At 36.0% G+C, this 15,673-nt stretch overlaps 1 protein-coding gene across 1 annotated transcript in view; it reads left to right on the top strand.

Annotated features, from left to right (window-relative positions):
- LOC149415008 (uncharacterized) overlaps positions 1-11,296 on the top strand; it is a 40,771-nt gene extending 29,475 nt beyond the window's left edge. The window contains exons 14-18 of the mRNA XM_089643041.1: positions 1,469-1,626; positions 6,929-7,093; positions 8,237-9,655; positions 10,096-10,209; positions 10,744-11,296. Of these exons, the coding sequence (XP_089499167.1) occupies positions 1,469-1,626; positions 6,929-7,093; positions 8,237-9,655; positions 10,096-10,209; positions 10,744-10,827 (1,940 nt within the window). The 3' untranslated portion in view covers positions 10,828-11,296. The remainder of the gene's footprint in view (positions 1-1,468; positions 1,627-6,928; positions 7,094-8,236; positions 9,656-10,095; positions 10,210-10,743) is intronic.
- The last annotated feature ends 4,377 nt before the right edge of the window (positions 11,297-15,673 follow it).

Below are 15,673 nucleotides of genomic sequence, written 5' to 3'. Positions count from 1 at the left end.
TAATTTATAATTTGGATGGCGGGTATGGATATCGCCACCCTGGGAACCAATCATTGGATAACTAACACCTCTGCCATAGGTCACCTAAAGTGGCAAACTACGGCCGGTAACTTAGCAGAGGTGCCCGGGTTCATCGGTTTAGGTTTGTCCAGGTCTTTAACTCTCGACCCATTGCCTTGAGGGATGGATTCATACGTCCTTCACTCCTGGACACACTGATACCTACATTCCTACTCCTACCTTTTCCTTTCCAGAACTTCCTCTTTCGTTCCTTAAAATTAATTTAAGCAAAATAAAATAATCTATAAGTTACATAATCATCGTGCTACTCTCTCTTCTAATACGTGATACTGTCAACACAACGTTCAGTCCATTTATGTATCAATAAATATGTTAGTCCGTAATCGAAGAATTTTGTGGCTTATTTTCTAATATAATTAGTCATCTGCTAATGTTAATCTATTATTAAGAGTAGTGTAGCGCCCTTCGTGGCGCATCTTAACGCGTCGTAGTTCGTAGCTGGACGCGTCCTAAGCGTCAACCGCTTTGTGTTTTTTTTTAGTATTTTCAAGGGAAATGAAGCAACATCCCTTTAAAATTATTTTCAAATCAATCAATCAACGTTTTAAATAAACTTATCAACCATTTATTAGAACTTTATAATATTTGATTTGAGTGCAGTGTATTAAAAGTGAATATTCGACATTCCAAATGAACGTCGATCGGTATATGCACCCCAGATGTTTTCAACGGAATTCTCGGAACCTCTGAAGGGCCTAGCAAGTGTTAGCAAGCTAAGCCCAGGGTAATTTATTATCCCGACCCCTCGCTTCAATAATCACCAGCGCTTTATTAGCAGCAGACATATACCTAGACGGATGACGAATCTCGTGCTGGCACTGTTGGTGGACGCGGTGGACTCTCTCGCTGCAGCAGCTGGTCCAGTTTCTTCACCACCTAGGATTTATGCTGCAGAGTCTCCATCTTCTATCTTCGTCGAACGTCACAGCGGTGCTGCCAAGGTCTGGTATCTGTGAGAGGATATTCTGTCAGCGCTTTATTAGCAGCAGACATATACCTGGACGGATGACGAATCTCGTGCTGGCACTGTTGGTGGACGCGGTGGACTCTTTCGCTGCAGCAGCTGGTCCAGTTTCTTCACCACCTAGGATTCTTGCTGCAGAGTCTCCAACTTCTATTTTCGTGTCACCTGTTCCTATACTTCATTTTATTTAACTTTATTTTTGTAATATTTATATTTTTTGTAATACCTACATCAACTGTAAAGCGCCCCTGAGGTGATATTTCACAAAAGCGGCGCTATACAAATTGTCCAATAAATAAATAAATATTAAAGGCGATTAAGAAAAAACATTGGACAATCAGTATGCTCTCTCGTACAGTCCTTTGCACAGTATCACTATCACAGTATCTAAAAATTACATAATTAATTTTTGTGTTGTTCCAGTGCGTGAGAAGCGCGCCGGCATCCTGAAGCCGCAGGGCTCGCTGGAGCGTGCTCGCGTGGAGAAGGCAGCGCTGGTGCTGGTGGACGCGCTGACTCCTGACAGCGCTACGCTCTCCGCCACCGACCTGTCTGTCACTCCGGATGGGGTCGACCACCAGGTAAACCGAGCAATACACCAATTCATCTACATTGTAGTTAAATTTAATTCAATTTTTATTATTTTAAAAACATTACAAAATGTCCATTTTAAGGCATTTTTAAAAAACATATTATAAAGCACAAATATAAATTATGTAAAGCAGGGTATAAATGTAAAATAAAATTAAAAAGCTTCTAAAGGTACTTAACACCTCGACTCCGGTGATGGGTCTGGTTTGACCCAGTGTTTTAAAAAAAAAAGATTTTGCCGCAAATATCTCGTTTAGGCTAATTTCCTTTTGTCTATTCTTTCATCAAATATTTACCCACATTTCGACTCAAAAATGATTAAAATCGGACACGTTTTAAAAAAGTTATAAGAATAATTGTGTTTAAAAACACGCAAAAACTCATTTCTTCTCAGTTGAATTCGAGCAGCCGACGAAACAGCATATCTCTCGCTCTGTCCTTCCGTCTTTGTCTCTCACAGTCCCGCGCAGATGTTGTCAACCATTTGGGCACATTTCTAGTATTGTGATTTTTGTTTGTGACTTTGTTTTAATTTTTTTTTTCGTAGCGTACGAACGCAATGGCAAAGCAAAATTATTTATCTGATAATGAGATCGAAAAGCTACTTAACAGTTCGAACAGTGAGATCAGTGATGATGGCGACTTGGAATTCGAAACATTAGATCCAGAATTTGAAAGTGATCCGGAAGAAATATTACTAGAGGAAATATCTGAAAGTGGAAATGGAAGTGATAATGAAGTTAGTGTAGGAAATTCGAATGAATCCGTTGCAGATCAACATTTATACGTGTCGAATTCCGGATTCCAATGGAATTCTGCGCCACCAGCCAGCTCACGTACCAGAAGCCATAACATTATTTCTTCTACCCCTGGATTGAAAAACGGTAGCCAGAACATAGTATCCATCAGAGATGCTTTTGATTTGTTTATTTCAAATGAAATGGTGGAGGAAATTATTGAAAATACGAATAAATTCTGTCAGCTCAATCCGAAAAATTCCAGCTTTCCTAACATTACGAAGACAGAAATGTATGCATTTTTTGGAGTTCTTTTGGCTTCAGGAAGAAATCGCGGCCGAAAGTTAGAACTAAGCGAACTTTGGACTACCGAGGATTTATTCCGGCAGCATTTTTTCCCCTCCGCTTTATCTAGAGATCGCTTCCGCTATATTTTTAGCAATATACGTTTCGATGACATTTATTGAATGATATAATATATCGATGAATTATTTTTGTGAATTTTAGCATTTTTAATATATTTTAACTAATAAAAAACTGTTAAACTTTTTATAATTGGTAGTGCTATATAATTATTTTGCTGCTGAATTTGTAATAATAAATCCATTTGGTGTTTTGTGTATGTATATAAATTTTATTAATCGTCGAATCATTTTTGTATTTTCGTATTTAGAATATTGCTTTTATTCCTTTTTTTAAATGAAAATTGTTAATTTAAATTTGTTTTATTGAAAAATAAAAGTTTTAGTATATTTTAATGTGTGTCATTCAATGGTTTTAATCGTGACAAATAAATGTGTGAGGAAGTAAATACTCAACTTGAATTTGAATGCCATTATATAATATTTTCTAATATTTGCATAAGCAATCATCGTTTAATATGGCTATAAATTGAATTTATTTTCTCTTTACACATCTTTCTATTAGAGGTACAGCCACAAGGAAATTATCAAATAATTGATTTATTTCTGGTATTTTAAATAATACACGATATTCTTGTAAATGCACACCATCGAAAATTTTAATAATTATAGAAATAAAAATGTTTGTTTCCGCTGACGAACGCTTCCTGTCCCCCTCTCCCGCGCTGCCCTCCTCATTCCCCTGACCATCGCCCGGCACCCGCATCGGCCGTCGGGGCCGTCTTCGATTCAGTCGTTGATTAGCTGTTGCGCGGGATGTCCGCGCCGCTGTATATCGACGAACCGCAAAATTTACGGAACACTAATTTCTAAAACTTTCATGTTCATACAAGAAACACAGGGGATATGTTATGAGTTAATGAGGAACTACAATAATATAATATAAAAGTAAGAATATGAACGAAAAATGCATAAAAAGCCTTTTAATTTCATCATTTCAGCCGGGTCAATCTGGACCCACCACCGCCGCATGTGTTTCATTTTCAACCTCCGGGTATTACGTGTTAATAGACTCACTGATGCAACTATTTGCATCTCTCTTTAACATATGTTCTTGCATTCCTCCACCTGTCCCTGTCTGAAGTAGCTACATACCTACATGAGTGACATTGCAATAATTTATTATACATCACCAGTCTGTTAAGAAAACCTGTGCAGTTAAGGAGATGCACTACGTCGTGTAATATTTTGAATTGAGCCGCCATCAATAACACACCTTATGTAGATGGCGATAAGGCTTAAATTCCCGATTCACACCATTCAGCTGTTTTGATTTAGGCAAGAAAAAAACATGGCCAAAAAGTGCGTTTTATTTTATTTTGTTGATTGTCAGGCAAAAATATTGAAATGTTTTCCGATCTTTTTATAAATAACTTAATTTGTCACATTATACAATAAAACCATAACCGAAAATGGGTTCGTAAGTAGGAGATTTTGAACTTTAAAGCAGTTTTCATAGGCCTTATAAATGATTTTTTCTGGGCTTATAAAAAGACTTATGTAAAAATACTCAATAATTTCAAAGGCAAAGATGTATTATACTTGCGGTATTTATTTAAAGCATCTGAAACATTTCTAGGCGGCCAAATTTTCAAACTAAAAACACATGATTTTGCATTACTACGTAGTGCATCGCCTTAAGTGTTCCCTCGGTGTGTTTAATTCGAGTCTATTACGGAAGCTTGTGCAGTGATAAGCAGCAGTATCAAATCGAGGCCATAATATCAATCGAAAAAACTAAGGGTTAGTTAGAATCCCTTTCCAATTCTAACTGTTAACCACAGCTACCCCTATAATTGTGTCAAATATTGATTTCAGTCCACTATAATGCTAAAAACTGATTCGCGTACAACATTTTACTCAGTGATATCAGAATTGAATCTACATATTTACCAGCAAGATTTTTTCTCACACACGCTTTTGGTTTTTTGCTGATGACAATAAGATCCCAAAAGTAATCAAAAATTATCATGACTGTCTTCTTTTCCAATCAGATATTGACTCATTCAATAACTGGTGTAAAATTAATTGCATGAAACTGAATGTCGATAAGTGCAAAATTATGTCCTTCTACAGAACTAATAATCCGTTTGTTTTCGAATACAGACTAAATAATAAATACAACTTAACAACTGTTCAATCTATTAAAGACCTTGGTGTCTCTCTTGATAGCAAGCTTTCTTTTCGGGATCATATAAATGCGATTGTTAATAAATGAGGGCTTCATCACCAGAATCACTTCTGACTTCAAAAATATAAAAACCCTTAGAACTCTTTACTGCTCCTTGGTTTGCCCCCATCTTGAATATGCTTGTGTTATCTGGTCTCCTTTTTATGCCATCATCCATATTCGTCATATTGAGTCCGTTCAACATCGGTTCCTAAAAGGGATTGCTAGGAGGCTAGGATTAGAAAGAGGCAATTACTCGTTTTATGAAATTGAACAAATTCTAAACCTTTCTCCTTTAGAAGACCGTCGGAAAAAATCTGATCTCATTTGTTTCTTTAAAATTATCAACAATTTGATTGACTCACCTACATTATTAGAACTCATCTCATTCAATATACCTTCTCGTAGACTCAGAAATAGAGAACTGCTCTTCCTCAATAAACACTCGACTAAATATGCTTATAATTCACCATTGTCCAGAATATGTAGAATGGTCAACTCACGTCAAGACCTTGATTTTTTTGGTATAAGTCAGAATGTTTTTTGTCACTCACTATGCAATTGAGGATATTTTGTATCACTTTAGTTTTAGCAAGGTTTTGACTTGACACTTCTATTTCATTTGTATTTTCTTATGTTTTCCCTGTTTGTCTCTGCTTTTATATACCATCCTTTACTCTTGCATTGTACATTGTCCCAAATCTCGTGTCGCTTTGTAACATATTGGACGTAAGTCCGTTAATTAATTAATATATAAGATTGGCCACCCTACTGGAATGTCCATTGGCAAGTTAGTCCTGCAGGTCGGGAGATAAAACAGTCTATGCTGTCGGTGACGGAGATAACTATTGGAACACAGAATGCTCTCCGCGATAGTCGAGTTTTCAAATCATCCACGAATCAGTCTGAAGAAATGTGTAGCAATGCGCACATCCCTCCTGACCCGTAGATAGTTCATTCCGAACATACCCAAAAGAAAGTCAGTGGGATGGAGACACGGGTAGTAGCCACACTCCCTCATGTAGAGAAATCTCAGGAACTTCTTCTGAACTCCCTCCAACATGAGGGAATGCTTTACCTGGTGCGGACCCCTAATTACCGACCCACTCTTAACCACTCAGAACAAAAAATATATATCATATCAATATAAAATATATATTATCATATCTACGTCAAAAGACGTAAATATGATAATAGCGGTCAAGACATTAGAACGTCTTTTCACGTAAACGCGCGAGATATTACAAAAATCGATTTATTTCCATCACTAGTATACGGATTGCCATGATTTAAAAAACAGAGTATCGATAATGAATAACGCTACGCGTCTGTATTCAAGAATATCTATGGAACGTAGAGTTGCATTATCTAAGCCGATTGAATCTGTCATCGTGTTCGTTCATAATTTATTGCGTTTCTAAATAATTTATTAAAAATATTTTAGTTTGAACGGTTAATATTTTGAGGTGACTAATAGTTTTTAATTATATTTCTTCAATGTATAAAGTGTTATTTCTTTATGATACTCAGAAAAAAGTACATTTTTCAAAGCTTTGAAATAATTGTAAGCGATTTTTACATATTTTTGACGTTTTCATAAAATGTATATTTAGAAACGCAAATATTTACGTATTACAACACAATGCGATAGTGGATTTCATAATCTTTCCAAAACATTTTTTAGAATGAGGCTACGTTTCCCAAAACGTGAGTTATGAAGCTTTTAGCAAAACTCGTAAATAACACAAAAATTATCACGTTTTGACAGTTCTCAAAGGAACACATAGTAGATAAAAGTCTTTGTCTGAGAGGTTAAGTCTACTCCTTACTAAAGAATCAAATAAAATTACACCACCTTGCCCAGGCAGGTGGCAATATAGTTTTTGGACGCTTGCCAGATAAAAACAAGGTCTGCAACATTTCTTCTGACATGATCCAATAATGAGATTCCTTTTTTTTCCAGGACACAGCCAGCAGTTGCTCCACGGTATCGCAGGACGGCAACATCTGCACGGACGTGGGATCCCTGCTGGACCCGCCGCAGGGAACGGAGACTAAGGGGCGGCGCGGAAGGACCAATGTGGCCATGCAGGCTATCATGAGGAAACAGGAAGAGTCCAGCAAGCAGGTATTATTATTATTGATATTTCAGAAAAAAACACACTATTTATAATTACTTTATACTATCCATACTACTAAATTTTAATCATATGTAAATCCTCAGCACGGTAGATCGCAGTGAAGATATCATCTATCTCTATTTGTTACAAAATACTATAATACTAGGACTACCAATATGGATAAATTGAATTGTAAATTCCATTCATGCCGCTGGGAATAAAAATATTATCTTTATTATGTTAATTTTAATGCACTATGTAATGTTATTAAATTATTCTTCTTTTATGTAAAAGACGGGCGTAAATAAATAAATCTAAAAGAAAGATAATAAAGCACCTATTATTAGAATTAAAAGCGCTCAGCTTTCTCAGTTCAGTTTCTTTTGATTACCGGGTTGTCACTGGTCTCCTGGTTTTGCAGAGTGCCTTCGCAGGTATCTGAGGCTTCTTCGGGTTTTGTTGTGGGAGGGAGGAAACACAGAATCCGGCAAATCGTTCCATAGTAGAGCTGTTGAAATCAAGAACGAGTCGTAGACACGACCCATTCTCATGTGACAAATGTCAATTGTTGGGTGCGCGTTTGGCGTGTTTCGCGACTATGCTCTAGTGCTGAAGGGATCAATGACACTAGTTCCTCGGAAAATCTTTCATTACACCTGTAAAACTGTGCTCTAAAGATTGCAATCAGTTTGTTTTGCAACAGACTGCTCGTTTCTGCACAGAGTCAAGCTTTTTTTTTTCAAGTATTTATGTGACTGCCAAATTGAACAGTGGGGCGCGCTTCCGTTTTATACGGGTCAGCATTAGTTCTGTACTATCTCCAGTATCTGCGGGCCCTGTACAGTACGCCCACATTTTGAAAGGCTAACCTTGGCTTTAACCGTTCTCCATCCTCTTCACTTTACATATAATTTTTGGTGTGGCTGTGAAGTATATATGTAGATAGTTTATCTATTTATTGAAGAGAATATTAGCGATTCTTAAACGAAAATTTGAAACAGAAAAAGATACAGTCACATTTAGAACTTGAACCTTGGACCCTCGTCTCTCCGGGACGCCGCTCTACCAACTGAGCTAATGGGACCTTATCTCCTTCGGTCATATTTAACTGTATCATACATCGAATAAGAACTACCAACATTTGCTTCTAGGTGAAGTTTCTAACTCCGGTCACAACTCCCGACTCGATAGGAGAACCCAGCCAGCTGTCACCACTCAGTTCCAAGGACATGGATAAGAAAATTATCCTCCAGCCGAAGGTCATCAAATCCTTGGCCAGTATCCCTACAGACCGCAAGACAGGAGGCATACTTTCTCTGAAAGACAAGTCTGCCGGGTACCCTCATCTCGTTCACATCGAAACAGCAGAAATCAAATCGGACGTCTCCAGCAGCGGAGACGATACTCAAACTCCTAAAGAGAAACAACTCAATATGGCAAGCCAACACGCCGAATTCGGTAAACATCTACCTGGAAAGAACACTGCCACAGAAGTTAACCATAAAGATGACGGGAATGGCGCACCTTCTGCAGGATATGTTCCGTGGAGCGACGGCACATCGGCAGTAACATCCCGTCCGAATTTCAGCGAAGGACTGCAAAAAGACAACAGATTCGGAGCTCAATCTAAGCAGAACTTTTCTTACTTTTCCGATGCTCAGAACAGCAGTAGCATTACGCTGCCCGTCGTAAATCCCAAAGAGATCGACGTTCGTTCGGTAGCTCTCCAGCGACAGAAGAGCATAATAGCTGCCAACGAATCTGTCGGGGATCAGTATAATAAAGATAACATGCCGCAGTATAATTACTGGTACGGATCGCCGTCCAATCCCAATCACCACGTCAACCTTCCCCCGAGGCTGGCCAACTTGAAGAAGAACAAGAATATTCCCGAACATATTCCCAGAATGCAACAATCCCAGGAGCAATATCGATACCAAGACGCCGGCCCGGGACAAACGACTCCCGCTTGGAATACAAACTCCCAACAGCCGCAGACAACTTGGTGGAAACCCAGCAACCAAGAGGCTAATTATGACTCAATGTATCAGCCGCAGAATTCGTCTCGTCCGAATCAAAATCAAAACTATTCGAGTTACTACGGAACTTCTCCGCAGAGCACGGCCGGACACGACTTCCCAGATCAGCCCAACTACAATTATCAGCCCAACGCGATGCAAGGCCGGAATCAAAACGTACCGTCGCAGACCAGCCCGAGGTATAACGCGGCATATCAAGCCACCAACGCCGCATATCCCGCAGCCCAGAACTACCCTCCCTACAATCCGTACAATGCGGGAATGTACCCAAAGTTCGCATTTCCGCAACAGCCTAAACCGTCCATGGGGAACGAGTACTGCCTAAGTCCGTATCCGAACGCGAGCCAATTCGGTCTTGCGCAGAACATGAATAGTCTGCCGGGTGACAGCGCTACTATGGGTCAGTATCCAGTTGCGGATGGGAGACTCGGTGTACCGCGCAGGATGAGTGGAGAAATCAACAAGCCGGGATTTCCAGAGGTGACTCCGGTGAAGGGAAGAAAGCGGGAAGGCAATATGGATGCTTACAAAGTAAGTTTTTAAATTATAATGAAATAGCAGATTATGAATTCTTTGTATATCTCGGTATACAATCGAATTTCTCAATATGATTTGAGATTTTCACGGCCAAAAGTATTATAGTGGTTTATTTTTGGGGTATTGTGCCGTACAGCGCTACCTCCTTCTTTAGCCAACGTTTTGGACAGCATTACAGTGTCCATCAACAGGACAGATGTAAACGAAAATTGTGGTGAAGATTATGCTAATGTATATAGTTGCGATACCGTGTTGTATAATAATATATAACTACGGAAAAGTTAGATTTTAAATAGCAGGGGAGAGCACCATGTTATGTGGAGTCCAGAGAATGACAGAATGCTGCCAGTTGTGGTTTAGTGTCGCCAGAATTGAGAGAATAATGTGGCTAGTTAATGAAATAATTATTTACAGGAATTTTTTTTTTTTTTCAGCAGTTCAATCCACCAGTAGAATCTCCCGGCAGCTACTCGCTGTTCAGCGGGGGGCAGGAGGCCTGGGGCTCGGGGGCTCCCGCGGGAAACCCCATGGCCGTTACACCGCAGCAGGTAAATATTCCTTCATTATCAAAACCCCTACAAGTGTATGTTGCCGATTTAATTTCAAAGACTTTTTCAATACTAGGCCAACGTGATTTATTTTTGTGTTATTATGTTTTGTTGCTCTTTCTCCTTTAGCCAACGTCTCGGACAATGTTACAGTGTCCATCATCAGGGCATAAATATCACGATAATACTTGTGGCCGTAAAAAACCAAAAATCATATATAGCCCAATCAAATTGATTATCTAACCAGAGTCCCAACTGCTCCCAACTGTCTGCAGTCAGTGAGTGGCATCCCCAATTGAGGTATGTTGGGAGGCTGAAGGTAGTGGGGAGGATTAGAAGATGGAGAAGATGAAGGTGTAGAAGTAGTTAGTTATTTAGATCTGGTCACCAAATACGGCTAAGGCCTTTTCAAGAAACGTTCAATACTGAAACGTTCAATACTCTGGAACGTGCCGCGAATATAATATAGTATAAATATTCTGTAAAATGTTGAAAAGAGTTGGATAGATTTAAATAAATATACTTTTTTTTCAGTCTCTTTGGTCTGGCCCCGGTCCATCTCCCCTAGAAAGACTCTTGGAACAGCAGAAGCATTTCAAGTACCTACCTAACGAATGAGGGAATAGTTATTCATCTACTTTGTGATAAATCTATGGAACTCGCAAATGGCAACATATTCATCTACTTTGTGATAAATCTAAGCAACTCTGGAATGGAACTTTGTATTTTGAACAAAAAAGATGCATTCATTTTAGTGTTGCCAGCCAAAAAAGCTAAAATAATTATTTGTGTCGGTAGATACCTAAAATGTCTGTTACAACAATAATAATAGCTAAAAAAAATCACAGAATGTTGCCATTGTGAAAAAAAAGTGATGAATATTATTCAAGAAATTTAAAAGTACCTATTTTATTCTACAATACAGTACTTACTTGAATTGAAGGGTGGGATATTTTTTTTTAATCTTCGAAATTATTTTTTCTTATGAGAGTTTTGAATTATTTCGAAAATTTGAAAACGAATCTTGCAGAGAAAAAATTATTATTAGTTATAATAATCAAATAACTTAAATAAAATGTTGGTTTAAGAAAAAAAATGGTGGATGAGATTTATCAATATTACAATAGTGGCAAAACTATATTGCATATCAGTAAAAAAACATTATTTAATATGTGATATGCTTATTTAGAAATATAACATGAAGAATTTTAATGCTATTTTATGTTTATGTATTTCTATTTATGTAAAATTATATTATCAAATTGCAATGTTACTTTTATATACACCTGGATACGAAAACATGATAAAAAAGACAAACATAAAAAATTGTTTTAAAATGGGCTCAATAATTCAATCAACGGTATGGTTGTGTACAAGTTATGCCTGGAGAGTGTTGTGTCCCTCTTGGTACTTAGTGACCCATCTAGGCAATCTATATCTTTGCTTTTAATTAAATACACCTATGATAAGTTAAAAAATTGTTATTTTCTTTTAAGTACATAATCTATATATATATCATTTGAGCAAGTTGTGTCCTTTTTCATTTGGTATAAATTTGCAAGCAGCTTAACCACGAAACAAAACAAACTAATAATTAATTAATCAATGTAATATCAAGGATATTACAAATGTTAACCTTACCTATGCATTTGTCGCATACTTGATTCATTGGCAACTGTCCCTGTGTCAAAAGTGCTGCGATGAAAAGGTTAAATGTAATTTTTTTTTAGACTTTACCGTTATATTTTTACCGTTTTTGTTGCTTATAGTCATCTGATTTTGTTTCCTTTTTTATGCATATTGTGAATAGTTCACAACAAAATACTATGTCCTTTATTTAGACTAGGAACTCTTACAATCAGGGAACAAGTGTGTTGGACAGTAGAAGACTAATCTCAAAATCTCTCTGTTTGTGGTAATGTAACTGCTAGCTCACCTCGCTTCTGAACTGGAGGGGCAAACATATATACTAGAGACATCTCTTGGAGAACTATATAAACTCTATGAGCTACCAGCACTAGAGCCATCTATGCTACGTAGCTCGAACTATCACAACGCGTATCAATCTTTGCGTAAATGACAATTGGTAAAAACCATTTTTGTAGTGCATGTGTAACATGCCTTATAATATGTTGTGGTGAAATAAGATGGATTAATAAAAGATGTTTAATGCAGCCAAATGGTTAAATAAAAAAAGTTAGTCGTTGTATGTGATATGACTGATATTCAATGGGGTATTTTTACAAACCATAAATACCGTTAAAAATGTATGGAATATTTAAAGTTTATTTTTCTGATACTAAACATATATAACATTGATATTTTCATTCATAATTATTGATTTCAAAACAATCTGATATGAAACGGTTCCAATTGGCTACAACGTTATTGTGACATAGAAAACACAAATGTAAATAAAAACGAGTGTGTCGTTTTATGTGGGAAATCGAAAATGACATTTTACACATTTTTGATCATTATAGAAAATTTATCCGTCAACATAAAAATACCTTCATTATTGTAATTTTTTTCGAGAATAAAAAAAACAGTGAAAATACCCTTTTGAATGGAGTAAATGAAATGTAAGTGCGTTTGTATATAAATCAATGTGTTTGTTTTCTATACGTTAATTAGTCATGGTTGACGTACAGGGTGTTCAATATTTTAAAAGTAGTTGAATTTTTTTTTATTTTGTCAAAACAAACAACTAAAAAATAAGCAAAAAACTGTTTAGTGCAAATATAAATTAACATTTTATATAAAAAAGACCCTGCACAATACTGGCTAGGAACTATAATTGTTACAACAGAACGATTTTACATTCTCTTTTCTTCTGTCGCATGTGTCACTTCACTAAAACACAAAATGTATGTGTTGTGTCAAAACGTATCGCGTGATGCGATAGATTGCTTTGAAAGGGTTAAATTCATTCATTTATAAAGATTCTTACATTCACTATATTACTTTGGGGCAAATGCTCTAACAACTCAGCTACTCTATCTATCTCTGTTTAGCATCTGTATTGTCTAGCATATTAAAAAAAAAAAACAATTTTCATAAAAGTCAATAATTTTTTTTTTTAAGTATTCGATTTTTTTTCTTTCTAATGAATCTAGGAAACCTTGTGAATTAATTTGTTTCAAAACAATGGTTTTCCTATTTAATACTTAAATTTGGTAAATATACAGAGACACGCGTATGCACATTTTATTTTAAAAACACTTTGCAGCAGTTAGATAATAATGAGAAGTAAGTATTCCAATTTGCGGAAATGGAATATTAAAATCGATTGTTAACTTGGGTGACCGGGTATATCATCAAAATGACAATTCAACACACCTACAAAAAGTGGTGTAAAGTCATGAAAAGCGATGAAACAAAATCTAGATTAAATAGGTTACATATGTAACTATTAAACCTAGTCTTTGTTTCATCACTTTTAATGACTATATTACTTTTTAAAGGTGTATTTTCATTTTGATGAAATATCAAGGAACCGTTAACTTGGTGGCCATTGTTATTAATGTCAAAATTTTTAGGTTAGTTTTTTTTTCTTCTCTTATTTAAGTCAAAATATGAACTTATGATCCTAAAAAAGGTTCCGAGGTTGATAGTTAGCGTTTAATTAAAAAGTAAATAAACAAAAAACTACTTTAATATTATTGTGTCAAAACATGTCGAGAAGAAAAGACGTCAAATTGTCCGAAATAACTACTATTTTCCCTTTCCGTAAACTGAAATACTTCTCATCAGTGTTTTTAAAATAAAATGTGCGTATTAAGCGTGTCCCTACTTTCTGTATAGTTATTTATCCAATTATAATAATAAATATTGTAGAAAGTGACTGTTACAATTACATAATGATAATATTTAACGTTGTGTACTGTTACGTAAAATGAGTGTCAGAAATTATATGCGTTACTGGCCTCGTAAATAGTAATGTGAAAAGTTACCACATAGAGATAATTTTTCTCCATTTTTATTTGTCGACGTGTGCTAATCTAAACTAACCTCACTTATTTAGTCTGAACTTGGAAGTAAGTGGTTGTGTGGCCCATATTTATTATCTATCATTTATACAGTATTTTGTAAAACTAGTAAATAAGGTTAACTTTTGTGTATTATTAACTGACGTAGACTAGATTTAAGGCCCGTATTGTGCAAAGTAAATGGATAAATTTTATCTTTAAAGAAGAAATCTGACTGCACGAAACTCTGTGAATTTTGCACACTTTTACTAATCTATATTTTATGATTCTGATCATGACCAATCTACACTCGGCGTCACAAAAATAGCACATCTTAGAAAATAAGTTTCAAGCGTAAGTTTACCCGAGCCAATACATCTAACACAAACAATAGTTTCATTTCATAAACTTTACAAATTTTCCGAGTATGGGACGTTAAAAATATGTGGCATATTTACTCTTTACGAGTGCCATAACTTGGGTCATCTTCCTGGGTTATAAAAGGAGCAATTTAAGTCAAATGTATGTCATTCACTATCCGAACGTTGAAGAGGACACACGTGAATAATTAGCACTAGAACACAACCCCTTAAAATGGACGAAACCGCTCAAGTGGTGGCACTACTGCAATCAGGATGCAAGTAAACTTAAGTCGTTTTGCCACTCAACGGGTTTTCCAGCAGTTTTAAGAGACTGGTGGCTTTATCCGGAGGCGTGGATTAGGGCGACGACGCTGCACATCCGAAAGAGATGATCGCTTTATTGTCTCATATTATTTTAGGTGTGATTTTTGTGACGCCGAGTGTAGTGTAAGTGTTACAATATAAAAACAATCCCTTTGTGCGGAGAAACTTAATGTAAGAAAATTCTCGTTTATGAGATAATAAAGAGACCTTTTGCTTTGTTAACCACCGTACTACGAAGTTAGTCCTTAAACGATAAGTCTCCAAATGTTCTATTACTAAATTACCATTGTTTTGTGAATATAGCACTCTAATGTTAAAAATAAAGTGTTACATTTCTTTCTAAGTATTGTTTACATCTGTGTTTCTTAAAATAAAACTCCCTTTATACGAAATAAGTGCTGTAACATGAAATAAAGCACTCTTATATGAAATGGATTATTAGTTTTATGAAATAAGCACTCTTCTTTCTGTAAAATGGTGTGTCAATTTTGTAACTGATTAAGCGCCTTTATATAAAAGGACATCTAACATGAAATAAGCACTCTTCTCTAAAATGGAGTGTCAATTTTCTAACTGACTAAGCAACTTTATAGAAAAAGGATCTCTAACTTGAAATAAGCACTCTTTTGTAAAATGTAGTGTCAATTTTATCATTGATAAAACGTCTTTATGTAAATGGCGCTCTAGCGTACTCATTTATAAAAGGAAGACGCACTTTTGTATTATAAAATAAAGTGTAATATGTATTTTTATTTCTTTTATAGTTTTAAAGTAATTTTTATCCGGTATCTTTTGTACGATAATAATGAA

Source organism: Hesperophylax consimilis, chromosome 19 (assembly GCF_061612785.1).
Source record: "Hesperophylax consimilis isolate HC1 chromosome 19, BYU_Hcon_1.0, whole genome shotgun sequence".
NCBI classification, from domain to species: domain Eukaryota; kingdom Metazoa; phylum Arthropoda; class Insecta; order Trichoptera; family Limnephilidae; genus Hesperophylax; species Hesperophylax consimilis.
The sequence above is the reverse complement of the archived record's forward strand: the minus strand, read 5'-3'. Positions and strand labels throughout refer to the sequence as shown.